This window comes from Acartia tonsa, chromosome 12 (assembly GCF_053477335.1).
Source record: "Acartia tonsa isolate MP-2025a chromosome 12, ASM5347733v1, whole genome shotgun sequence".
NCBI classification, from domain to species: Eukaryota; Metazoa; Arthropoda; class Copepoda; order Calanoida; family Acartiidae; genus Acartia; species Acartia tonsa.
The window spans coordinates 23,625,405-23,648,180 of record NC_137271.1 but is presented as its reverse complement, the minus strand read 5'-3'; the positions used below and the strand labels follow the sequence as shown (position 1 = coordinate 23,648,180).

Below are 22,776 nucleotides of genomic sequence, written 5' to 3'. Positions count from 1 at the left end.
ATAATTCGACCACATTCGAAGCGCGACATGCGTTGTCGGATATTTCATCGATAAGCTATCGGTTTTTTCAGTCTCAATTAACAATATTACCATGAAAGATACAAAGGATTATATCCATTGAAAATTCATACTGTGTTAAATCTAGTACCTGTTGTATTAGTCATGTCAGAAATCTAAAACTTATTCTATCCAAATCATGCTACAATTTATTTCTGATTTTTGGAAGTAATCTATATCTTAAAGATAATAGGATTTTTACGAAAATTTTTTATGATATAACGTGCAAACCAGTATATAATCTATGAGCATTATTTTCAATCAGTAAGCGTTTCAAACAAGTTTTTTATACCAGTGCAAAACAATACAGTCATCACAGCCTCTTTATATATATCACAGTCATCCCAATACTTGTAATAATTTATTTATGTTTTTCATGTTCAAGAAAATTAATATAAGTGAAACAATAATAATGAGTTAGTCATTTATTTTATGAATTTTTTCATTAGTAAAATTTATAGATTTTTCTCGGAAAATAATTCAGCGTTTACACGACCAGCAGTTCGCGGGTCTCGGTTTCAATTTCAGCCATATTTGGAAAATACCTCCTGGAGGTGAAGTGCTGCCTTAGACTAGGCTCGTTCAGCAGCAACCTTGATCCGTTTCTCGCTTGTAATCGACTGTGGGGAAAGCCGTTCACGCGTCCAATGACATATTCTAAATATTCATGTTATAACGGCAGTTTTTTAAATCATTGCATTTATATTTTATTAGATTATTAAGATATTACTTCATCTCCGGCCGTTATAGCTTCTGCTCAGATGAATTTACTTATTCTTTTCTCCCTGTAACTGAAAGTGGTTTTTTAGAAGATAATTATATGGTTGGTTGGTTAGGCCATGTTTGCCCGTGGTGGTTGACTGTTTGTTCGCCACACCTAGTTGTGGGAAACTAGTTTCATTTACTAAGTAGAGAGTTAGACATATACTGTTCACTAGTATAGAGTTAAAATGTCATTCGCCGCCAACGAGGAGTTGTACAATGCTTTGCAAAGTCGTATGGATCTAATAAAGGAGGAAATGCTTAGTAGAGCTACAAATACTGATGATATCGAGTTAAAAAGGGCACTGACCAGGTGCCTATACCACCATGGTTGGGTGGAGGCTAACCTGCGTCATTGTCGCCCTGCTGCTGAGAGGTCAGCTGCCGCGCAGGCTGCCGAGCTGTCTACTATGCTTCAAGATATCAATCGACACGAGGAGGAATATCGTGCCATCTAGATGTGTCACCACATGAGTTATTAACTAGTATCAAAAACATTTGATTATATTTCTAGTTTAATAAAGTTGTGAACCAGCCTTCCTAAAATAAATTGTTTATTTTTGTATCCAGAGTAGTTGAATGTGTGTCTGTAGATCTTAAATGTTTTAACCGTGTGCGATTTTTTAGATAAATACTTTTTCATTTCGATTTGGAAAGTTTTTTACCTAGGTAAATAAAATATATTAGTTTTGTCAATTTCAGCCATGTAATCGACTAAACCTTCAAGGTTATTGCAATCGGACTCGTGATCTTTATGATTACAAGGTTCCACGGAATTTCAATTGGTTTTACACCAAGCAAGGTGATGTTTGGTTATCTAAGATCGTAATAATTCGACGTCCGCATATCGATTGATGTTTTTTCCGTGTAATTATAAAAACCCATGAAAAACAAGATTCTTGAAGATTGGTAGTTTCATTTGAACACTCTGTTAAGAAGGTTGCGATACGATTCAGCCATATTTCCGAAGTTTAAATTTAGCAAATTTTGCGAATTCCTAGAATCAGAATGGAAAAGAAATCATAGAACATACGAATTCGTGCGGTATGTAAATCAGAATTACCTAAGATTCAAAATTAAGCACGTTTTCGTAAAAAATCGACAAACGAACGTTTTAATTGTACGAATAAGCGTTCAACTGTGAATTTTTATCGAAAATTTTCTATCGAAAATGTGCTTATTTAAGATTGACGAGCGAAAATTTGTTAAACGATTCGAATGAAAGCACGTAAGACAAAGAACTTATTCTGTTCCTATAAATTCTTTAAATTTACCATTCTCGAAACTTCTGGGTTACTTTAGATGGAACAGATTTACTCGTTCCGAGTCTTTCCGCGTTTTATTTCGATCGAGCTTCGGACAATATGGCAAAATTGAGTAGGTACACGTTCCAAACGGATTTTTCTGGAATTCAAGCTATGAAACAATAATGTGAGGTTTTCATTGAAGTATCTCAAACGAAAAAGAAAACGACGACATTTGCTATTTTTGGCGTACGAATACCGCGTTACTTTGTTTACACGAAGTAAACAGGGAAAAATAATGGAAACGAGATTTTTCTTAATTTTACGATTTTCATCAGTTTTTAATTAATATATTTTATTTTTTTTTAACACAAGCGAACTATTTATAATTGTAGACGTCTATCCGTCTGTCTGTAATAAACGAAGAAAGAAAAATGTGAATAAAATTTCTCAGCTAATATTCAAGATATATAGAGACAGCTATTTTTTGTGAAAATTATCCCAAATTATTATATAAAATGTCAAATAATTTGTCATATATTTATTTCTTAGTAGTAAGTATTGTCAGGGAACTCTTTGGATAAGACATTTGATTGATGATATTTAGATGCTAACTACCCAATTATGACAAACATAAATACTCCATATATCTGTAGATTAAATTTGTTGTATAGAGGTATAATTAATACTTTTATAAAACAAAAGCTTTTTTAAGAATAAAATGTACATAACAAAATGACGAGACCAAAAAAATTTAAAACTAAAAGAAAGAAAAAAACGCCGAAATTTATAAGAAGTGACTCGGAATCTAATGATAGCACCAAAAGGAATGTTTTCAATTATTTTCCATCCCAAGTTTTAGTATAATTATGTTAAGTTATCTTTATCGTTGTTTGTTAATATCTCGCTAATCACTGAACTGAATTAGTTTTCAAGTTTATTGAAAGCTTTACAAGGGTCCTAGGGTAGTATTAGTGTATCTTTTATTTAAAAATAGGCTGATATATATATATATAGTCTAAAATACGCAAGCCTAGATATTCTGATTTCCAAGGTGGGCATAAAAATAGCCTATTGTATATGATAAATGTGTTCCCTTCCTCTCTGACTATTGCAGACCTATAATACCTAGTTTTTATATATATGGATAATAATAAAATTATGAACATTGTATAGGGATGGTACAGAGTGTCAGAGTGATAGAAGTCAAAGGAGAAGTGACGACAGGAGTGGTGACAGTAGAAGTTCAAGAATCAGTGACAAGAGCATTAGTAGGAGTAGAAGTTCCAGAATCAGTGATAGGAGCCGTAGCAGGAGCAGTATCAGGATCAGTGACAGGAGTCATAGCAGAAGCAGTGACAAGAGTGGTGATAAAAGTAGTGTCAGAAACAGTGACAGAAGCACTGTCAGGATCAGTGACAAGAACAGTGACAAGAGTCATAGCGGAAGCAGTGACAGAAGAAGTGACACAAGCAGCGACAGTAGAGTTGAAAGGATCAGTGATGAGAGCAGTCCCAGTAGCAGTGTAAGGATCAGTGACAAGAGCAGTGCCAGGAGTAATAGCAGAAGCAATGAAAGGAGTAGTGACACAAGCAGCTACAGGAGATTCAAAAGTTACTCGAGCTGTGACACATGCAACGACAGTAGCGTTGAAAGGTTCTTTGACAGGATCAGTGATGAGAGGAGTGGCAGTAGTAGTGACAGGAGCAGTAACAGGAGGAAAATCAGGAGCAAAGTCAGTAGCAGTGTTAAAAGCAGCAAAAGAAGTCATAGCAGAAGCAGTGACAGGAGTAGTGACACAAGCAGCAGCGATAGTAGCATTGAAAGGATCAGTGATGAGAGCAGTGTCAGGATCATTGACAAGAGCAGTGACAGGAGTCCTAGCAGAAGCAGTGACAGGAATAGTGACACAAGCAGTTACAGGAGCTTCAAAAGTATCAGTGAGAGAAGTAGAACCTTGCAAGAAATGAAAATGATCCAGGCTGAGATAAAAGGTCTAAAACAACATGAGAGCAATGATAAGAGCAGTAACAGGAGCAGTGTCAGAAGAAGCAACAGCAGCAATAACAGGATTCGAAGCAGAAACAGTGGTAAGAGAAGTTATAGAAGTAGTGTCAGGAGCAGGGTAAGAAGCAAAGACAGCAGCAGTGACATGAGCAATGACAGTAGTAGTGACAAGAGCAGTGTCAGAGCCATTGATTTAGTACCTTCTGATAATAGTGACCAAGGCAGTGGATCAACAAGTTTTCTTGTTGACCCTGAAACTGGTAAGATAAACAATGATTCATCTGATCAAAAAGATACTAGGACATCTGACAAACACACAAGTTATCCTACAAATATTCAAATTAAGCTAATTCCTGACAAATCTGTAAATCCTAAAAACTGTAAAAATGAAAATCAACATTTATCCAAGACTAGACCTAATAATCCACTTGAAATCAATGATACTGACATTCCACCCTATACTACACAAATAAAGTTAGTTCCTAGTAAAGCATTCAAGGATGAGACTTGTAACAATGATAATTCTGTGAACAATGACAAGGTACCTGAAAATCAAAATAAAGATTTAATAGAGGTTGAGGATATGAGGCCAAGTAAAGTAATCACTTTTAATAATGGCTCTACTACAATCACCCTAAATAAATGTAAGGTTAATCCTAATATCTCAACTCAAGCTAAAGAAATGGATGACACAGCACCACCAGAACTTCCTTCTGTAACTTCAAATTCCTTAAAGACTACAATAAATAAATCTGTTGTTGGAATAATCCCAATTGTTACCAGTCAATTTTCCATTTCATCATCTAATGCACCTGTGATATCCAAACCTTTAATAACAGTTGTCAATAATTATGTTCCGGTTACTAATAATGCCTTGTCAGATGCCAAAGATGTCTCTCATATTCAACAACCATTACCAATAACTAAAGTCCTGAAAACTAAAGAAATTACCCCCTCAATTTCACAAACTACAAGCTGCATTAAAGTGCCTATTGCTTCTCCTGTAAGATGCATAATCCCATCTATTCAGCTACCTCCAAATACTATTTTTCGATTTCCTGCTCCAAGTCACATACAAAATCCAGGTAACTATATTATTCTAGACTTAGTACAACATATTAAGTGATGATGAAGATTAGGGATGGCAATCCGTCAAATTTTTTTGCCCGGATTTGGATTCTTACAAGAATCCGTCCAAAAAAAAAGGCGGATTCCCATGGATACAGCATAGGCGTCCAAGGGGGGGGGGGGTAATGGGCCATTTGGCACCCCCAAAATTTTGTGAACAATACCCCCCCCCAAAAAAAAATTACCCCTACCTTGGGGGTGCCGTAGGCACTCCCAACGATTTTGGGGGGGGTATTTACCCCCCCCAAACTATTTTGGGGGGGGTAATTACCCCCCCCAAAATTGAATGTTCTTAAAAAAAATTTTACTGAAAATTTTTTTTGGGGGGGGGAGGGAGTAATCCCCTTAAAGAGCGTTGCCACAAAAGGGACTATACCCCAATATAGTCCAACCAGTTAAAACAGTTCTTAACCATGATAACAAAAAATTTAATAGTTTGATCATGTTTTATTTGCTTTGGCCTTTAGAAGGGCTAAAACCATCCCGGGGATCTATGATGTAATTGTAAAGCACTGAAGATTCCATAAAATAGATACCTAACTAAATTAAATATTTCATTAAATAATGAAAAAGAAATTCTATAGGCGATTTCTTTTGGGAGGATGTCAGGGTGTCTCAAAACTAGTTATAAAACTTACCAGGACCTATAAGACGCTTCACTTTAAAGTATAATCATATTAGTTCATTGGTTAGTGAGTTAATTATTGTATTTTTATGTTCTAAAGAATGAGATACTACTATATATTTGAATAGTAGTGGCGCCCTTAGCATCTAAGAACTCGTGTTTTCTAAAGGGTAAAAAGGGAGGAGAAAAATAGCCTATAATAGTGTGGAACCATCATGGGATCTATGTGAAGCTTTCCTAAAAAGGAGAACTCAGTATTAAAAGTAATGAAATCTGAAGCTATAGTCAAATAAACCTTACTTACTACTTTATGTTATAGGATAGTACTTATTAACTTAAAGGACGCCTGCAAGAAAAACCACGTTTAAACTGCTGAAAGACTGCCACAAGTAGACCCAATACCCCAAATTTAAAGCCTTCAGCTTCAATAACAAAAAAGTTCTAGGCATCCCAAAAAAGCATTTTATATACAATGGAAATTTTGAAAGATTCCCAATGCTCATAAAAGAAAATACAATATTAAATTACGTCGCCTAGACACAAAATTATAACCTATTCTTTGTCAGAAATTTAGATTGCCGGTAACTGATTACATTTTTACAATAAAAACACCACATTTCATAGTCATAATCCATGAAAAAAATTCAATTTAAATTGCATTTTTAAACAAAAATCATAGCGGAAACAAAGGGGGAAACTTCTGCAAGCTCAGCTGTGATTGGTTGCTTAGCTGATTCAGCCTTCTGATTGGCTGCAGTTCACTCAGTACAACGCAAGTTAAACCTATTTTTTTAATGATTTTGACTATAAAAATGGGTATTTTTATTGTAAAAATATAAATAGTTACTGGCAATCTAAATTTATGACAAAAATAAGCTTATAATTTTGTTTCTAGGCCACGTAGTTTAATTTCAAAATTTCTAACATTAGCATTCAAATTCTTTTAAAATTTTCATTGTACATAAAATGTCATTTTAAAATGCCTAGAACTTTTTTGTAATAGAAGCTGAAGGCTTCAAATTTGGGGTATTGGGTCTCCTTGTGGCAGTCTTTCAACAGTTAAAGCGTGGTATTCCTTGCAGGCTTCCTTTAATAGATTAGGTAGGTGCTTTTTTTACATAATTAAATTACCCCCCCAAAAAATTTTACCCCCGGGGTAAATTAGTTCGGGGGGGGGGGGTAATTACCCCCCCCCAACAGATTTGGGGGGAGTATTTACCCCCCCCCCAACAGACTTTAGGGGGGGTAATTACCCCCCCCAATCAAATTTTATCCCCGGGGTAAAAATTTTGGGGGGGGTAAAAAAAAATTTCGGCGCTTCGCGCGCCATTTTACCCCCCCCAAACACGAATTACCCCCCCCTAAAATTTTTTCCCCCCCCCCAAAAAAAAGCTTGGACGCCCCTGGGATACAGGATTCTTATTTTTGGCGGGTTTAGATTCCGGATTCTAGCAATATTTTAAGTGTTTTTTTTTTAAATTAAAAAATTTTAGTGTACATATGTCCTAAAAATTAATGCTCTCAAACCAGATTTTTAAAGATATTATATATAATAATAATAATCTTTGCCTTTAAAAAGGTGGAGTTGAAAGAAAAAAAACTCAAGACGCTAATTTTAGCTTACAATTAAGAATCCAAATCTGCTATAAAAAAAACGGATTCCGGATCCAGATTTGGATTCCAAAATTGGTTAAAAATTGGGCGGATTACGGATCACGGATTGCCAACCCTACTGAAAATTTTTAAGTAAGTTCCCAACCATACAATCATCTTTTCTTTGAGGTTTTTTTTTTGGCAAAACTAAGATTGTAAATAAACTTTCCAAAGCAGCTTATCTTATAACTTACTTATAAAATAGACTTAGATTAGAATTAGAACGAGCAATCAGCATTGGTTTTAAGTATTTCTTAAAAGAATACCTTCCTATCAAGTTTCTATAAAACATTTTCAAATGAAGAAAAATAATTTTGTTAGTTTCCTTACCTACCTATTATATAAAGAAAAAATGGGGAGGGGGGAAATGTGGTGACTCGTGCCACGACATACCAGCATTTTTATTTTGGGTGCTACTTCTTTAGTTTTAGAGATAATTGGGTAAAATCTTTTGGGCTGGGTCACTAATTACCCCAAGTTTTGGTATCTTAAAAAAAAAACGGCGGTGGGACTGCCGCTCCCGCCGTTCACCGCCATTTTCCGCCGCCGCAAAAAAATAACATGGTCTCAAATGATTCTAAAGTGCCTAATTCGGCGAGAAATGCAATAATTTTTTTTTGGCGGCAGCAGCGAAAAACGGCGGTGGGCGTCGGGAGCGGCGGTGGACGTCGGGAGCGGCGGTACCGCCGACATTTTTTATTTAAATATTTTTTACTGACCTACCTAATAAGATATCTTAATATCTTTAAAAGCACAGGGGAGGCACTGAATTTAAGATATACCTTGATAAACGAAAGAAAATGGCGTTGAAAGACGGGAGCTTTGGTCCCGCAGCCGTTTTTTTTAAAAAATACCATAACTTGGGGTAATTAGTGACCCAGCCCAAAAGATTTTACCCAATTATCTCTAAAACTAAGGGAGTAGCACCCAAAATAAAATTGCTGGTATGTATGTCGTGGCACTAGTCACCACATTCCCCCCCCCCCCCCCCCCCCTCCCTTTAAACCATTAGGTAATTTCTCATTCAAACACAGTCTCAATAAATTAATGAATTTAGGTATTCATCTACTGAGACCTACTGGTATTAGATTGGTACCAGCTTCTCCAGCTCAGTTCAGCTTGAGTCAGAATAATATTATTAGCAGCCCTCCTCATTTTACATCACCTACCACCACTACTGTGTCTTGTAATGTGAGTTTCCTTTCTATGTATTATAACAATATATAAAGAATTACACAATAAGAGGTATCAATAAAGGGGGGAAACTTTTGCATATGTTAATTTTTAGGTTGTAAACTTTTTGTTAAGTAGATGCATTTGCAAAACCAATTAAATTAACTAAAATAATAAAAATATTGTAGGTAGGTACTAAGTATTTAAGTGTTTTCCATAAAGGCAAATTTAAGAATAATTCTATGTAGAAAATTGATACCTAGCAACTTTATACCTATTTATTTTTTTTCTTTTAGGGTAAAAAGATACTGGTGGCATTACCATCTTCAAGAATTTCAAATGTACCACAATTACAGCCTATAACAGTTCAAAGTCTTCAACCTACATCTTTATTGCCTACACAAATCAGCTCAACTGCTCAAAGTTCAGTCAATACCTTATCAATATCTGCAATTCCAAAAAAGAGCTTCCAACCACCTCAATCACATGTTTTTAGCACTTTAGAAAAGATTTTAAATAAAAATGGATCTATAATAGGATACAGGGCTACTTCTATCCCTCAACAAACTCCATATGTGTGTGTATCTACTTCAAACCTACAAAGCAACATTAACAATGCTGGTAGCTTATCCGGTTTAGAAGCACCTGTCAGCAAAATTAGTGCAGTTACAAATACAACAATGAATTCAAGTTCACACTTGCCAGTTATTGATAAAGTTTCCTCTATACCTTTAAATTCTTTGTCATATCATCCGGTTAATATACCAACCAATTCACCAGGGCTACCTATGGTGATTCCTTCAAAACCTGTTACATTTGTTGGCACGGCCCAATCTGTAAGTGCTACAATTCAAAGTCAGTCTGCTAAATCTTTTATTCCATTATCATCTCCTATCATTAGTCAAGTATCAGCGGCTGCTGTAAATCCAAATCCTCAGTTAGCAAAGGCTATAGGCAATATTAAAAACTTATTTCCGAAAGCTCAGCTATTATCATCAATTTCTCCTATATCATCTAGGCCATCACCAATACAAAATCCTTTAGGGCCAGCTATGGCTCTTCCCCAAACACCTGTAACTTTTGTTGGTTCAATACAATCAAAAACAGTTGTACATAATTCACTATCATCACGCCCAGTAGTAATGCATACACCTGCAGTATCAGTTATAAATTCAGTTCCTTTGTCTCCTGCCACAATTGCCACAACTCACAGTCGGGCCATTGCATTTTCTAATCCATCATCATCTAATGTATTATGGAACAATGAACCTAGATTGCCAATGATCAGTTTAGTATCAGCTGCAGGTTTAGTAAGTTCAAATCCTCATTTAGCAGGAGTATATAGCAATATTAGAAAATTATTACCACCTCCTGGCATGCAAGTGTCATCAACTTCATGTATATCATCTATGCCAGCACCAATAATTTCTGTTCCTGTTATAAATTCATCAGGGCCAGCTATTGCACTTCTTCAAACACCTCCTCTCACATTTGTAGGTTCAATGCAATCTGGATTACAGTCAAAACAAAAAATTGAATCTTGCAGTATCTTGTATTCAACACCAGAACAATTACCAAAATTGGATAAGGTTTATTATACTCCAAATCAAACATCAACTCTGGGGGATTCATCTGCCTCACAATTGCCATCACCATTTGACTCTACTTCTACCTCCCCTCCTGCTAATATTGTTAGTCTCCCACAAACAACGAGTCAGGCCATATATACCAGTGTTTCTTCTAATGTAAAAGCAGCTACTGAAAACACAGATTCCTCAAGAGTTATTAACAATATTCAATCATCATCATCATTTCAAAATACTTCTACTTTCCCTCCTCCTGCTGATTTTGATATATCTGCTGAGGTGTTAGATGCCAGTGTTTCTTATAATGTCCAAGCAGCTTCTGAAAATACAGATTTATCAACAATATGGAACAATATTAAATATTTACGCAATTTAAGATTCAAACCTAATCAAACAAAAACTCTGGCTGAAGAAGATTTTGATTTTATGTATATGTCTCCTTCTTCACTATCAGGTATTATATAATCTTATTTTATTAACAAAGTTTTCTTTCCTATCTATCTGCCACCCAGCACCCAAAAAACAGACAACAATGTTTTGATGTTTTGATTTTTTTCTCAAATATTATTTGCTCTATAACTCACTTTGTCTATTTGCCAACTATGATTTTTTTTTCATCGATGCTTAAGGATGTTATCATCCTTGTTTAAAAAAAATGATTTGCTATTAAAAGAGCTTCAATTTATAGTTAGTAATTATCATCAGTCTTTTAGTCATGCTACAAAATACATTTCTATAAAAATGCTTTTTTCATTCTCCCTTTTAATGACTAGTTGTTGAACATCTGTTCTGTATCGTAACTTTGTCCTATGGCCCATCCATGATTGTTTTGTGCTTTACTACCTACATGATGACGCTGCCATCCTTGTTTTAGGATACAGAGCATCACCATCAACAAGTGAATTAATCCAAGATATTTTAAAGCTGGACGCCTTGGCAAATTTTTGTTCTGTCCAACATTTTCTGGACAACAGTGAGGCTAGTGCAAGAAGTCTGCTGCTAGATTTAGCAGGAATCCAGGATATTCTTAGGGAGGGAGGGGACATTGGGCCGTTTATTACACTAGTCCACAAAGTTTTTTTCATTTGTTGGGAACTTATATTGAATTGTTTGATTGGTTCATTGATTTAAATGTCCAAAATTCCAACCATCTTGTAATCTACTGTATGAGCAGTTTTGTGTGCCATAATTGGGGAAAAGGATGTACATCAAATTATCGGCCATGGTCTTATCCCTTTTGATCCCTGGATATTCTACTAGTTGTAGGGAGCCTAAATCCTTCAGCCCTTATTTGCATAAATAGGAACATATTTGTAGGAACAATTCCAACATATTTTTATATGAAATGACAGTTTTCATTATAGCTTAAAAATAGATAATAATAAATATTGTGGAGGGGATGATTTCTCTTGGCCGGATGGGTGGATATACCCTCCCAGTAATATGGTTATAAACCTTTAAAAAGCTTTATTGTAATAGAAAACCATGTCAGTCCTGTGGTTAACAAGATCTTAAGCTACAGACAGACACACATTCAGACAGACATACATCCTGTTACTTTCCAAAAGATTAAAAGAATATCTTGACCGATTAGATGACGCTGTATCAATGGCAAAATTTCATCCTGAAATTCCTAAACAATCATCCAGCGATTCTAAGTCAAATCCTACAACAATGGCAAGTATTTCTTAATAATCTTACTAGTTTCTACGACCCTAGAGGCATCCAGGAGCATTTGAGGTGAGTTGAGGAGGGGGTAAGTGATTTTGACTTAGATCTCAGTAATTATGGATGCTGTCATTCTAGCTTCGGGTCTAAATTACAGGGAGGGAAAGGACATTGGGCTGTTTATTACACTAGTCCCAAAATTTTTATAACAACGTTTTCTTATTGTTTGGCTTAACAACTTTGAGACTTTAATGAACTTTGATTGGTTGGTTCAATAAATTGGATGAGTGTCTAAACTTTTCAATCACTAGGTAATTGTAATCCAAACAAAGCTAACTTTGTGTATGATTATTGGAGATGTACATCAATTTATCTACCATTGTCTTTAATCCCTTTAGATCCCTGTCTAAATTATCTTCTTATTTTTATGTTTTGTAGGAGGAAAATAAAGAAGAGTTGAATGCTGACTTAATGGATGATGATCTGATTAAAGATTGCACGTTAACTTCCCACTGTGGAAGATGTTCTTCTTGTTTAAGGTAAGGTTTTCGTAAGTCCGTCCGTCACTTCAATTTACAACAAAATTAAGTAGGTACTTGCAAGATTTTCTGGTTTATGTTTTATTGTATCCCAGATATGTAATACAACGATACCACACCTCCTGCACATCCCTACCCTGACCTTTGAGGAACGTTTTGACCATTATCTGAGGACTATAATAGCAACCTAAAATGAGGACAAAAATTCCCCTGTCACAATAATATCCATTATTTACATGCTTGAATTTTTTTAGATTTCTTTTTAGTGAGGACAGCAAAGAATGTGAAAACTTCAAAAATGAGTCAGTATTTGAAGGTAAAGTTTTTTTTTTATATTTGAAAGTAGAATGTTTTCTCTATGTATCTTAAAATCCTTTAAACAGACAATCTGAATTTTTAAAGCTAATTTCATTTGTTTGCTAACATTTTTTTTAATAAAATCTTGATTTGGGATCTTTTCCACCTAGGTACTATAATTTTAATTTACAGAAAGGTTAATGTTGTTTATTATAATTGGGGTGAACATGACTTTATCGTCTATTGTCGTATCCATTAAAATCTCTGGGTAAAGTGTCTTTAATTGAAGTTTTTAAGAATCTTTGCACACATCTATTTATGTTATTTCGCTGGGCTGTTTATTACACTAGTCCCCAAAGTTTCTATTAACGTTTTGTTATTCGTTGGCTTAACAACTTTCGGCACTATTATTGAATTTTGATAGTTGGTTCATTTAGTTGAGCGTCCACACGTTTTTACCACTTGTTGTTATCTAAAGAAGGGGAAATTTGTTTAATATCACTTTTAATGTACATAAATTTATCGACCATTGTTTTATCCCTTTAGATTTTTTGATATTATTACCTAGCTAATTCTTTTTTTATATTTAGACGAAGATATATCCGAAAATATAAGAATAGAAGAAATAAAGATAGAAAATACACCTATCATTGAAAACAATGACATACCTTTTGACGAAACACAAGTTGATGAAAATCTAGTAAATACCGCAATAGAAAATCCTCCAAAATTAACTAGAAAAAACTCTCAAAATTTAACTAGAGAAGATCCTCCAGAATTAACTAGAGAAAATCCTCCTAATTCAACTAGAGAAAATCCTCAAAATTTGACTAGAGAAAATCATCCAAATTTAACTAGAGAAAATCATCCAACTTCCAGTAAAGAAAACCCTCCAAATCATTTAGATGATACAAATAAGTCGGATAAAACTTATAGGAAGCCAAAAACTTTTATGGTAAGCTTTGTTAATGTTTAACATGCAGTGTTTCCGCTCGTTGGGGAGGTGACAGGTTTGAATCTCGGCTCTATACCGCATCATTATTTAATACATTAAGATGCTTCTTATAGCTGCTATGTCAGATGCACAACATCAATAGTGATGAGTACGAGAAATGCTTTGGCCATAAAAAGGCGTAACTTGACAATGTAGATGTATAACAATTAAGAAATGTTATAATAACAAAGTACAATAGGTACCTAGTTAATACTTTAGTTTCGCTTACATATGGATGTTCTCATCCTTTTTTAAAATCAATAAATTTTTTCTGTTAAGGAGTTTTTCAATGCAAAAGATGGATGTAAAAATTGTTTCAAGTGTAAAAGGTAAAATTTATTTTATTCAAAAGAGTTTCATAGGAACATGTCGTTTTTAAAATAAATACGTTTTTCTTAGAGTGCCTGTCGATCAATAACCCCCTCCCCCGTTTTTAAAAAAGAAATTTGATTAAAGGGGGAGGGTGGGTTTAGTTTTTCATTTGTTTTTAGTTTTTGTGGGAATGCGTTGTCGCATTAATAGTTTGTGCTAACATTTGCTGAACCTCATGTTTTAGTTTTTAAAACAGTAAAAAAACATTTCTTAGTGGGGAGGGGGGGGGGGGGGGTGAGTGATTTATCTTAGAAGGGTTGAGTTAGGTACTCCCCCACAAAATATTTATAAACCTTCTTTGGGCATTAATTTTCAATCTAATATTTTTAGGGCCCACTGTACGTTTTGCATAAGCTGTGTTGATTTGGCTGCTCTAAAGCTACCAGACATCCAGAGCAAACCTGACTGTCCATTCAAACTTTGTGTTCAGAAGTATAGAGAGGTAAAAAGAGGGTGTTAAGGGATAAGACAATGGATCATAGATTAAATTATGGTGGTACCTACCCAATGTTTTACTGTACTATTTTTAATGGTTGGTTTTAAAATTTGAATGGATGGTTCAAATTAGCAGTGTCGCAACTTTAATAGTTATTTCTCGCATCGTATTATAAACACAGCTTTCCGCGGATAGAGAATGTACAATAATAAGGTTCTTAAAACCATTTTTTAGCCCCGAGGTGCCGAAGACACGGGCTAAAAAACTGGTTTTAATCTTATGACTGTACATTTTTATATTCGTAGAAAGCTGGATATAATACGATGCTAGACATAGTTTTTTCGTAAGGATGAGAACCGGTTTTAATCCACCGGATATTAATCGGTTTCGAATGAATACGAGAAATATTTTAATCTACCATATGATCTAGCTTTTTAAAAATGGGTTTGATTAAAAAAAGGCGGCGTATTCCTCTAAGAAGGGTGGAATTAAAGTATTATTATTAACAAGGGTATGGTATTATCATTAATGTTAAGTAGCGAAGCTCATTAAAATCATTGCTGGACAAACGGACAAATTGAGTTAAAGAGTATAAAGCATATGTTCAGTGATAATAAACAAGAAACATTAACAGAAAATCACTTTTTTAAATAAAGAATTTTATATATGTCTTTTTAGCAAGATCTTTGGTATACCAGTAAGTTACACAGTGCAGGCGCCACCTAGCGGGACTTTACAAATATTTTTTTGTATTTTTTGGCGATTTCTCTTGGGAAGGTGGTGTTACCCTCCTCCAAAATACCATATTGGTTCAGTGATACTGACAGGCAGACTCACAGAGATCCTGGTACATTTATATATTTATTTTTTTCAGGGATTAAATACAGAGAAGAACCAAACAGAGGTGCCTAGCGATCTGAACAAGGATAATAATGTTAATAACAGGAATGGAGATATTATTACTTGGATCTTACAACAGATTTCATGTTCTCTAATAAAGTGAAACATGCAACGGGCTAAAATAACGATTCTCTCCATCCACCACCTTTAACCCTCTCTAACTGGATGAACGCACTGACCAAAAAACGAGTTCCATGTACGTTCCATTGACGACTATTTTTTCCTCTTGTCATAAAGTCCATGTATTTAATATATCCGTTATAACAGGGGAGTAAGTGATATAAACCTGGATTCTAATGTGGTGAGAAGGAATTGTATAGAAGAAGAACACTCCTATAGCCTCCCTTCGGAGCACAGTGAAGAAATAAATTATATTATTCAGGAAAAACACATTCAAAATCTAGATACCTTCAAATCTTTTGTAGATTGAAGTTTTGGTTGAAAAACAGATTTATAACTATTATAGATGTCTAATGTCTATGCAGATAACTACCTGCCTCCCTTTTAGAAGGAAACTCTGCTACTTTGCTGTATTAATATTTATTTGGTTGATTTTCAAAGACCCAATTAAGAGTCGGCACAAGGGCCTTGGGATGGGGACATACAGTCATTTAACCTTTCCCCCTCTAGTGTTTTACTTTAATGGTTGAAACGTTTGGATACTGCCAGTTTTAAACTAACCAATCAAAATACAGTAAAACTGCCAAAATTTTCTGATTCAACAAATAAGATAATGTTGTTATACAACTCCCGGTACCATTATAACTAACATTCCAATGTCCACTCCCTGGACTTTCAATTTTATAAAATCTTTTTGATGAAATGTGTTTCAAAACTTACAGAGACCCGCTGAACTGTTGTTCAATATTGATAATAACTCTTTCTGTGATGATGAACCATATTCTGATAATGAGGATAATCTCAGCGCTGCCTCTGACAGGAAAAGATGGATTGTAAAAATTGCCAAGAAATTCTTTAAAAAATGCGACAATTTACAACAATTTACAACTGACTCATTGTTCTCCTATTGGCTCATTTAAAGAATATGTCTCTAGATATCTCCATTCCTATTTATAGTAACTACCCTTCCTTAAATACACATTTAGGACTAACAAAAATATCCATTTATATTTTATTAGAAGTGACATTTACGAGAACTTATGCAACAATATTGATATTACTGAACATTATATAAAGACTGAACCTAAACAAAATTCAGGTATGTAGTAAAAATTTTGAATTTAAGGCATTTAATTGAGCCTTGATCCCCCATCCCCTTAGTTTTTAAAATTTTTGAAAAAAAGAAGAATATGGGGGGGGGATATTTTTTTTGTTTATTACTTTGCGTGAAACGGTTTGTTAAGGTGAAGTAAGGTACTTTGTAGGACCTAGGTATTGGAAAAAAATTATTAAGATTATTGGACGGTTTCAGTCAGGAATTAAGGTATAACCAACAAGCGAAATAAATCTAAATAATATTCGGGGGCAGATGTAAAGGTCGTTAATTCTACTATGCGTCGACCCCCGACGACAGATGAAAACACGTATAGGTTTCGTGATTTTTTTCGAATTAATTTCATTGTTGGTAAAAGCCAAGAAATTATTGAAAATAGGTTATTAACGCATATTTTCAGAAAACTGTCCAACAATAATTATCTCCCAAACTATATCCCTCCCGGCCTCCGACAGAACCCTAACGGCCTCAGCAGCCCAACCAACCACCACAAACAAATCCACCAAAAGAAAACAGCATTTTGGCGGATTTCTTGACGTCGACTTGCAAACTGTTGATCCCCATCCCCCGAAGAAACAGAGGAAACGGCGGCCTAAAATTTCTTCCCAAGAAAAACTGTTGTCCTTAAATGAAATTAAAGGAACCTTAGGACTGAAAAAGATTAATATTTTGGATAATATGTCTTCAAGTTTCCAGCGTGATACTACAAAGGAATGGATATATATTATTACTTGGATGTTACATCAGATTTTCATGTTCTTTAATAAAGTGAAACTCGCAGCGGGATAAAATAACGATACCACCCATTTAACCCCTCCCCTTTCTTCCTAATAAATGAAGGAACTGACCAATGGAGTTCCATGTTAGTAACCTAAATTGACGACAATTTTTCCCTGTCATAATATCCACATATATTTTATATCCATTTACAAAGGTTACAAGAAAGAATTTTACAAAGCGGCCTCAAGTGAGAAAAAAAGTTGTTGATATTAATTCTGCTAAAGCTGCTGTGATAAATAATGGTTCTGTGATACAAAAGAAGATTAAAAGAAAAAAAGGAATAGAATTGCTTTCATTTATTACTAACCCAACTGATAAAAGTAACTTAAAAACTTTGGGATTATCATTGAATTATTATTGTTTAGTTGAACTAAGCATCTAAACGTTCAACGTTTCATTTTAATCTACAGGAGGGGTAAGGTTTTCACCATTTGTGAATTACATCAATCCATCTTTTATGGATCACTTCCTTTCATAAATAATAACGTAGTATTTTTGTGTTTGTTCTTGACTGTTCTCAACATGAGGGGTTCCACTACACCGATCCTGCCCTCCCGCCCCCCCCCCCATTCACAAGGGTCTACCTACAACACCCCCCTAATATAGCCTAGGGGGGGGGGGATTTTTAAGGGGGGTCAATTCGTTTTTTTTTTTTTTTTGGGGGGGGGGGGGGGGTAAAATGGCGCAAATTTTTTTAACCCCCCTATCGCCCTATTACCCCCCCCCCCTTGGACATCTATGGAGGGTGCAAAAAATCCTATGCACGCCACTGTTCGTTCCCAAAAATGACTGAACCTTTTATCCTTTTTTGGATAATTTTATCAAACTAAATTAATAATTTAATTTTATATATCTGTATCTGCGGACAAATGTATAATTGCAATTATATCTGTCCAGAGAAATGGATAACAGGAACAGATGGTAAAGTTGTGCGGAATGGGCCCCTCGGGAACAATACCCCCGCCGGGCCCCCAGTACCCCCCATGCCCAGCCCTGAAGAGCTGAGTCATATACACCCGAGGGTAGGTGTATTTATTAATAATCCGCACGGCATGAGCGTAAATGGTTGCGTGCCTGCTTTCTGTCGTGTTCGAGCCTGTTCCACACAACGTCATACTAGAGAGAGACATTAAAATTGTACCTACTGCTGCATTGTTGCTATGTTTAGCACATGGCACTACTATTTAGAATATGGGGAATGCATGAGCCCTTAAACAGTCGCAGCTCATTACAATGCACAGTTACGACTTCCAGACAACGGTCGTGCAATCAAAGGGTTGGTTATCTGTTAGATTTATTTCGTATATTTAACTAGGTATTAAATAAGTGGGGGGGGGGGGAACTTTTGACACATTTGCGTAAACCTGGTACCTAGGATTTATCTTTGGGCTGAGAGGATAGGTTATTAAAGATAAAATCATTCTTATATGATGAATTTCACGAAGTTTTAAGATTTTTTGGGTAGACCTCCAGGTTCCGGAGCTGCAGGCCTCCAGGTAGTCTCTGTACAGGTATCCAAAAAATCTTAAAACTTCGTGAAATTCATCATATAAGAATGATTTTATCTTTTATATCCTATCCCCTTAGTCCAAAGATAAAGCCTAGGTACCAGGTTTACGCAAATGTGTCAAAACTCCCCCCCTCCCCTTATAATCTATATATTTAATTTAGGACCTGAAGTATTTATGTATATATTGCCACAAGCTGCCTTGTAAACCAAATAGATCAGAGCTTTATAGGTAAGAAAAGTTTGATGTATGATTAAACTTCTTTCCCGTTTATATATAAAACTAGTGGCTACGCTCCTAGAGGCCTCTAGAAGCACTGAAGGTGGTGGAGCCTTGAATACGACCCCTCTCACATTTATTTTGGAATCAGAAAGAAAAAAAATTTAGGCGAAGAGAATTTCTTAGGGGTAGATGGAGAATGAGATATACCCTCCCCCCAAATAGTTATAAACCTTCCCAGTACCTATGGGAAGCTTCACTGTAAAAGAGAACCGTATATACACATAGATCCTTAGGTACAAACAGTCAAAGATACACATAGATCCTGTTACTTTATTATAAAGATACATTGGCTCAAAGAGTGGCTTCACCTATAACCCGCCGCGGCTTAAACGTAAATGATAGCGTGCTTGCTAGCTGAAGGGGAGGTGTCGGGTTCGATTCTTGTCCTAATTGCGTCATAATAGAAACGTTAAAATAGATTTTATTCCTGCTATGTTTGACACTTGACACTAATTTTTTTTTATATATAATTATCATATTTATGTGATTTTTGGAACAAAGATTCTTAGGTCTACAATGTACAATATTAAGTTTTGACACTAGAAGTTTTCATTGTTGTTTTTTTTTTGTTTCTAAATGATTGTACAGCGTCGCTTCTATTGATGTTATTATCATCCTTGTTTTTTTTTGCAGGCATTATGCAACGAGGCACCTCTGCGAAAGTCTGAAGCAATATATTATCAATACCTATGGGGAAGAGCAATTATATGAATGTCCCATCTGCAAGAAACCCCAGAAAGGGCCGGTAAGTTTTATTTTTGTAATATACTTTGTCTGTCGATCTGTCGGCCATGCATCATCAAATTGAAATTTTATTGTAAAGGGTTTTGAATTTTTATGTTTTTACCATATTCATCTTCTATATAATTCACTTTAGCCGTTTGTCCTATGATAATTTTTTTATGCTTCGCTACTTATGGATGTTGTCATCCTTGTTTCAATAAATTAATTGTTTAGAAAAATATTGTGGATCATTACGGACAAGTACATTCCAAAGTTGAATTGTTTCTGCCCGAGTATGCAAGAATAGTAAAGGTAAGATCATTAATAGTTATTTTTCGCATCGTGGATAATTCATAGAAAAATTAAAACCAGTTTTGTTAGCCCCGAGATGTCAAAGGCTTGTGCTTACCAAACAAGTTATTAATTTTAGTATTTTTAATTTTTAATATTCGTGGAAAATTGTATATTATTCGGTTTGTCTGAGAACCAGTTCTAATACAGCGGATATTAATCGGTTTCGAAGCCACACAGAAAAAATAATTTACCGTAAAATCATGGGCGTGCAAAGATATGCTCAATAGGATTGCCATAACAATTGGCAACTGGGTCCTAGGACAAACAGGAGTCCCAAACGTCGGAGTGGACAAACGCAGGAGTGGACACTTAACCTAACCTATTTTAGACCATCTTATAGGTTTTTTAAAATGCCTAATCCCTGCGGGGGGCTTATTTTTACATTCATATCTTAACCCAACCTAATCTGTATAGAAATACTTAATTTAATTAATATTTTAACACTCCATTCCGACGTATAGGACTCCTGCGTTTGTCCTGGAACCGATAATTGATATACCTTGTTATTTTTTTTCTCTCGTTCGTTTAGCCCTATTTATCAAAGGCATAAACAATGCCTAACATTACATCTATCTCCTTCGTGCGGTTAGGGAGATCTCTCGATGCAGACACATACACAGACAAACATCCTATTACTTTTATATAATAATAATAATGTTTCTTTTTAGAAGTAAGTAAAATGAGCTTGGAGGAATTAATCAAGATATAATATTACGAAAAGATTGTAAGCTTTACCTAGTCAACTTATAAAAACTGTTTGTTAGTCATAATCTTTATCTCATTTGTTGGCTTAGAAACTTTGGATACTTTTATTAAATTGTGATTGGTTGGTTCTAAACTAGAGTGTCCAAACTTTTCAGCCAATAATTTTAACAAAGGATTAATTAATGATGGAAGTTTTACTGAGAAATGTACTAGATTTTAACCATCAAAATAAGGCCTAGAAATAATCTAAAATAGCCAGTTCAATAACATACAGTTATCTCGAAGTGCTAATTAAAAAAGACTTGTTTTACGCGTATTTTCATTAGTCAAGCTTTCCCCTGTACAATATCATTGGATCTCGGCTATTTCAGATTATTTATAGGCCTTCTTATGCCGCTTAAAATGATTTGCGGGCATATTATCATGCCGTTTGGCAGCTATTAGCCTTAAAAGTTATAAAGGGGGGGGGGGGGCGTAATGACATTTATTCGTAATCCGTGAGCAAAATGGTCTTAAAATTTAGCTAGACCCTTCAAACTTGGTATATAAGCCTAGTCCTATAGGTATTACATCTAAATGGCAAAAAAATCCAAAATTTTTTATTTTAAGGTTAGGTTAGGTAAGAAAAACCCTGTGGAAATGGGGTTTTTAGGCTTTTTTTGGTCGATTTTGATGTGAAAACTTACCCTAAATTGTTTCTTTTAGGGTTTTAACTTAAATACACTGTATCTATTCATATGGACATTATTTAAGATGATTCAGCAAGTCGGGGACCGACCCCAGGGGGCTAGGTGGGTGGCCCGCAGGGGTTAGTGCCTTTTTCCCAATAAATATGTTGTGATACATCTAATTATAGGGTTTTTGGGTCAAGGAACTCAAATTCAGAGCTAAAATAAGCATTAGACTAATCTGAAGCTAGCCCCAGCGGGCTAGGTTGGTGGCCCGCAGGGGTTAAGTTCATTTTTTCCAATATATATCTTGTTATATATCAAAATATAGGTTTTTTAGGTCAAGAAACTCAAATTCTGAGCAAAAATTAACATTAGACTAACCTGAAGCTAACCCCCCCGGGCTAGGTTGGTTCTCTGCAGGGCTTAAGAGCATTTACATAACCTAACCTATAAACTTACTTATATTTTTACATGTTTTTTCTTGAATAAACTTTGTCTATTAATGAGGACTTTTTTTAAGATAATCCAGCTAGTCGGGAACCGACCCCAGCAGGTTAGGTTGGTGGCCCGCAGGGGTTAAGTGCATTTTTCTCAATATATATGTTATATATTGTTATACATCTAATTATAAGTTTTTTTAGGTCAGTTAACTCAAATTTAGAGCTAGAATTAGCATAAGACTAATCTGAAGCTAGCCCCAGCGGGCTAGGTCGGTGGCCCGCAGGGGTTAAATGCATTATTTTCCAATATATATCTTGTTATATATCAAAATATAGGTTTTTAAGGTCAAGAAACTCAAATTCAGAGCTAAAATAAGCACAAGTGTTACCTGAAGCTAACCCCCGCGGGCTAGGTAGATCTTCTGCAGGGCTTAAGTGCATTTTACCTAACCTAACCTAGAAACTTACTTATTTTTTTGGTTTTTTCCTTGAATGAACTGTGTCTATGAATGAGGAAATTTTTTTAGATGATCCAGCAAGTTGGGGACCTCCTTGGGTCAGCCTCCTGTATGAAGAATCTTTTAAATAATGGCTTTAGGACTGAACACTGTGTATCTAAGTAAAACCTAGCCCGCCTG

At 35.2% G+C, this 22,776-nt stretch overlaps 1 protein-coding gene across 1 annotated transcript; it reads left to right on the top strand.

The window, feature by feature from the left end:
- The first annotated feature begins 2,183 nt into the window (after positions 1–2,183).
- On the top strand, positions 2,184–21,476 carry LOC145333261 (uncharacterized). The gene is made up of 22 exons (XM_080178395.1): positions 2,184–2,200; positions 3,240–5,155; positions 8,534–8,667; positions 8,946–10,689; positions 11,110–11,247; positions 11,830–11,912; positions 12,342–12,442; positions 12,697–12,758; positions 13,330–13,694; positions 14,013–14,062; positions 14,436–14,547; positions 15,416–15,487; positions 15,710–15,823; positions 16,284–16,381; positions 16,581–16,660; positions 17,076–17,387; positions 17,611–17,733; positions 18,353–18,477; positions 19,127–19,194; positions 19,879–19,990; positions 20,203–20,280; positions 20,991–21,476. Exons 1-22 carry the CDS (start codon positions 2,184–2,186, stop codon positions 20,994–20,996), a joined length of 5,910 nt encoding a protein of 1,969 aa, XP_080034521.1. The 3' UTR covers positions 20,997–21,476.
- Positions 21,477–22,776: the final 1,300 nt, after the last annotated feature.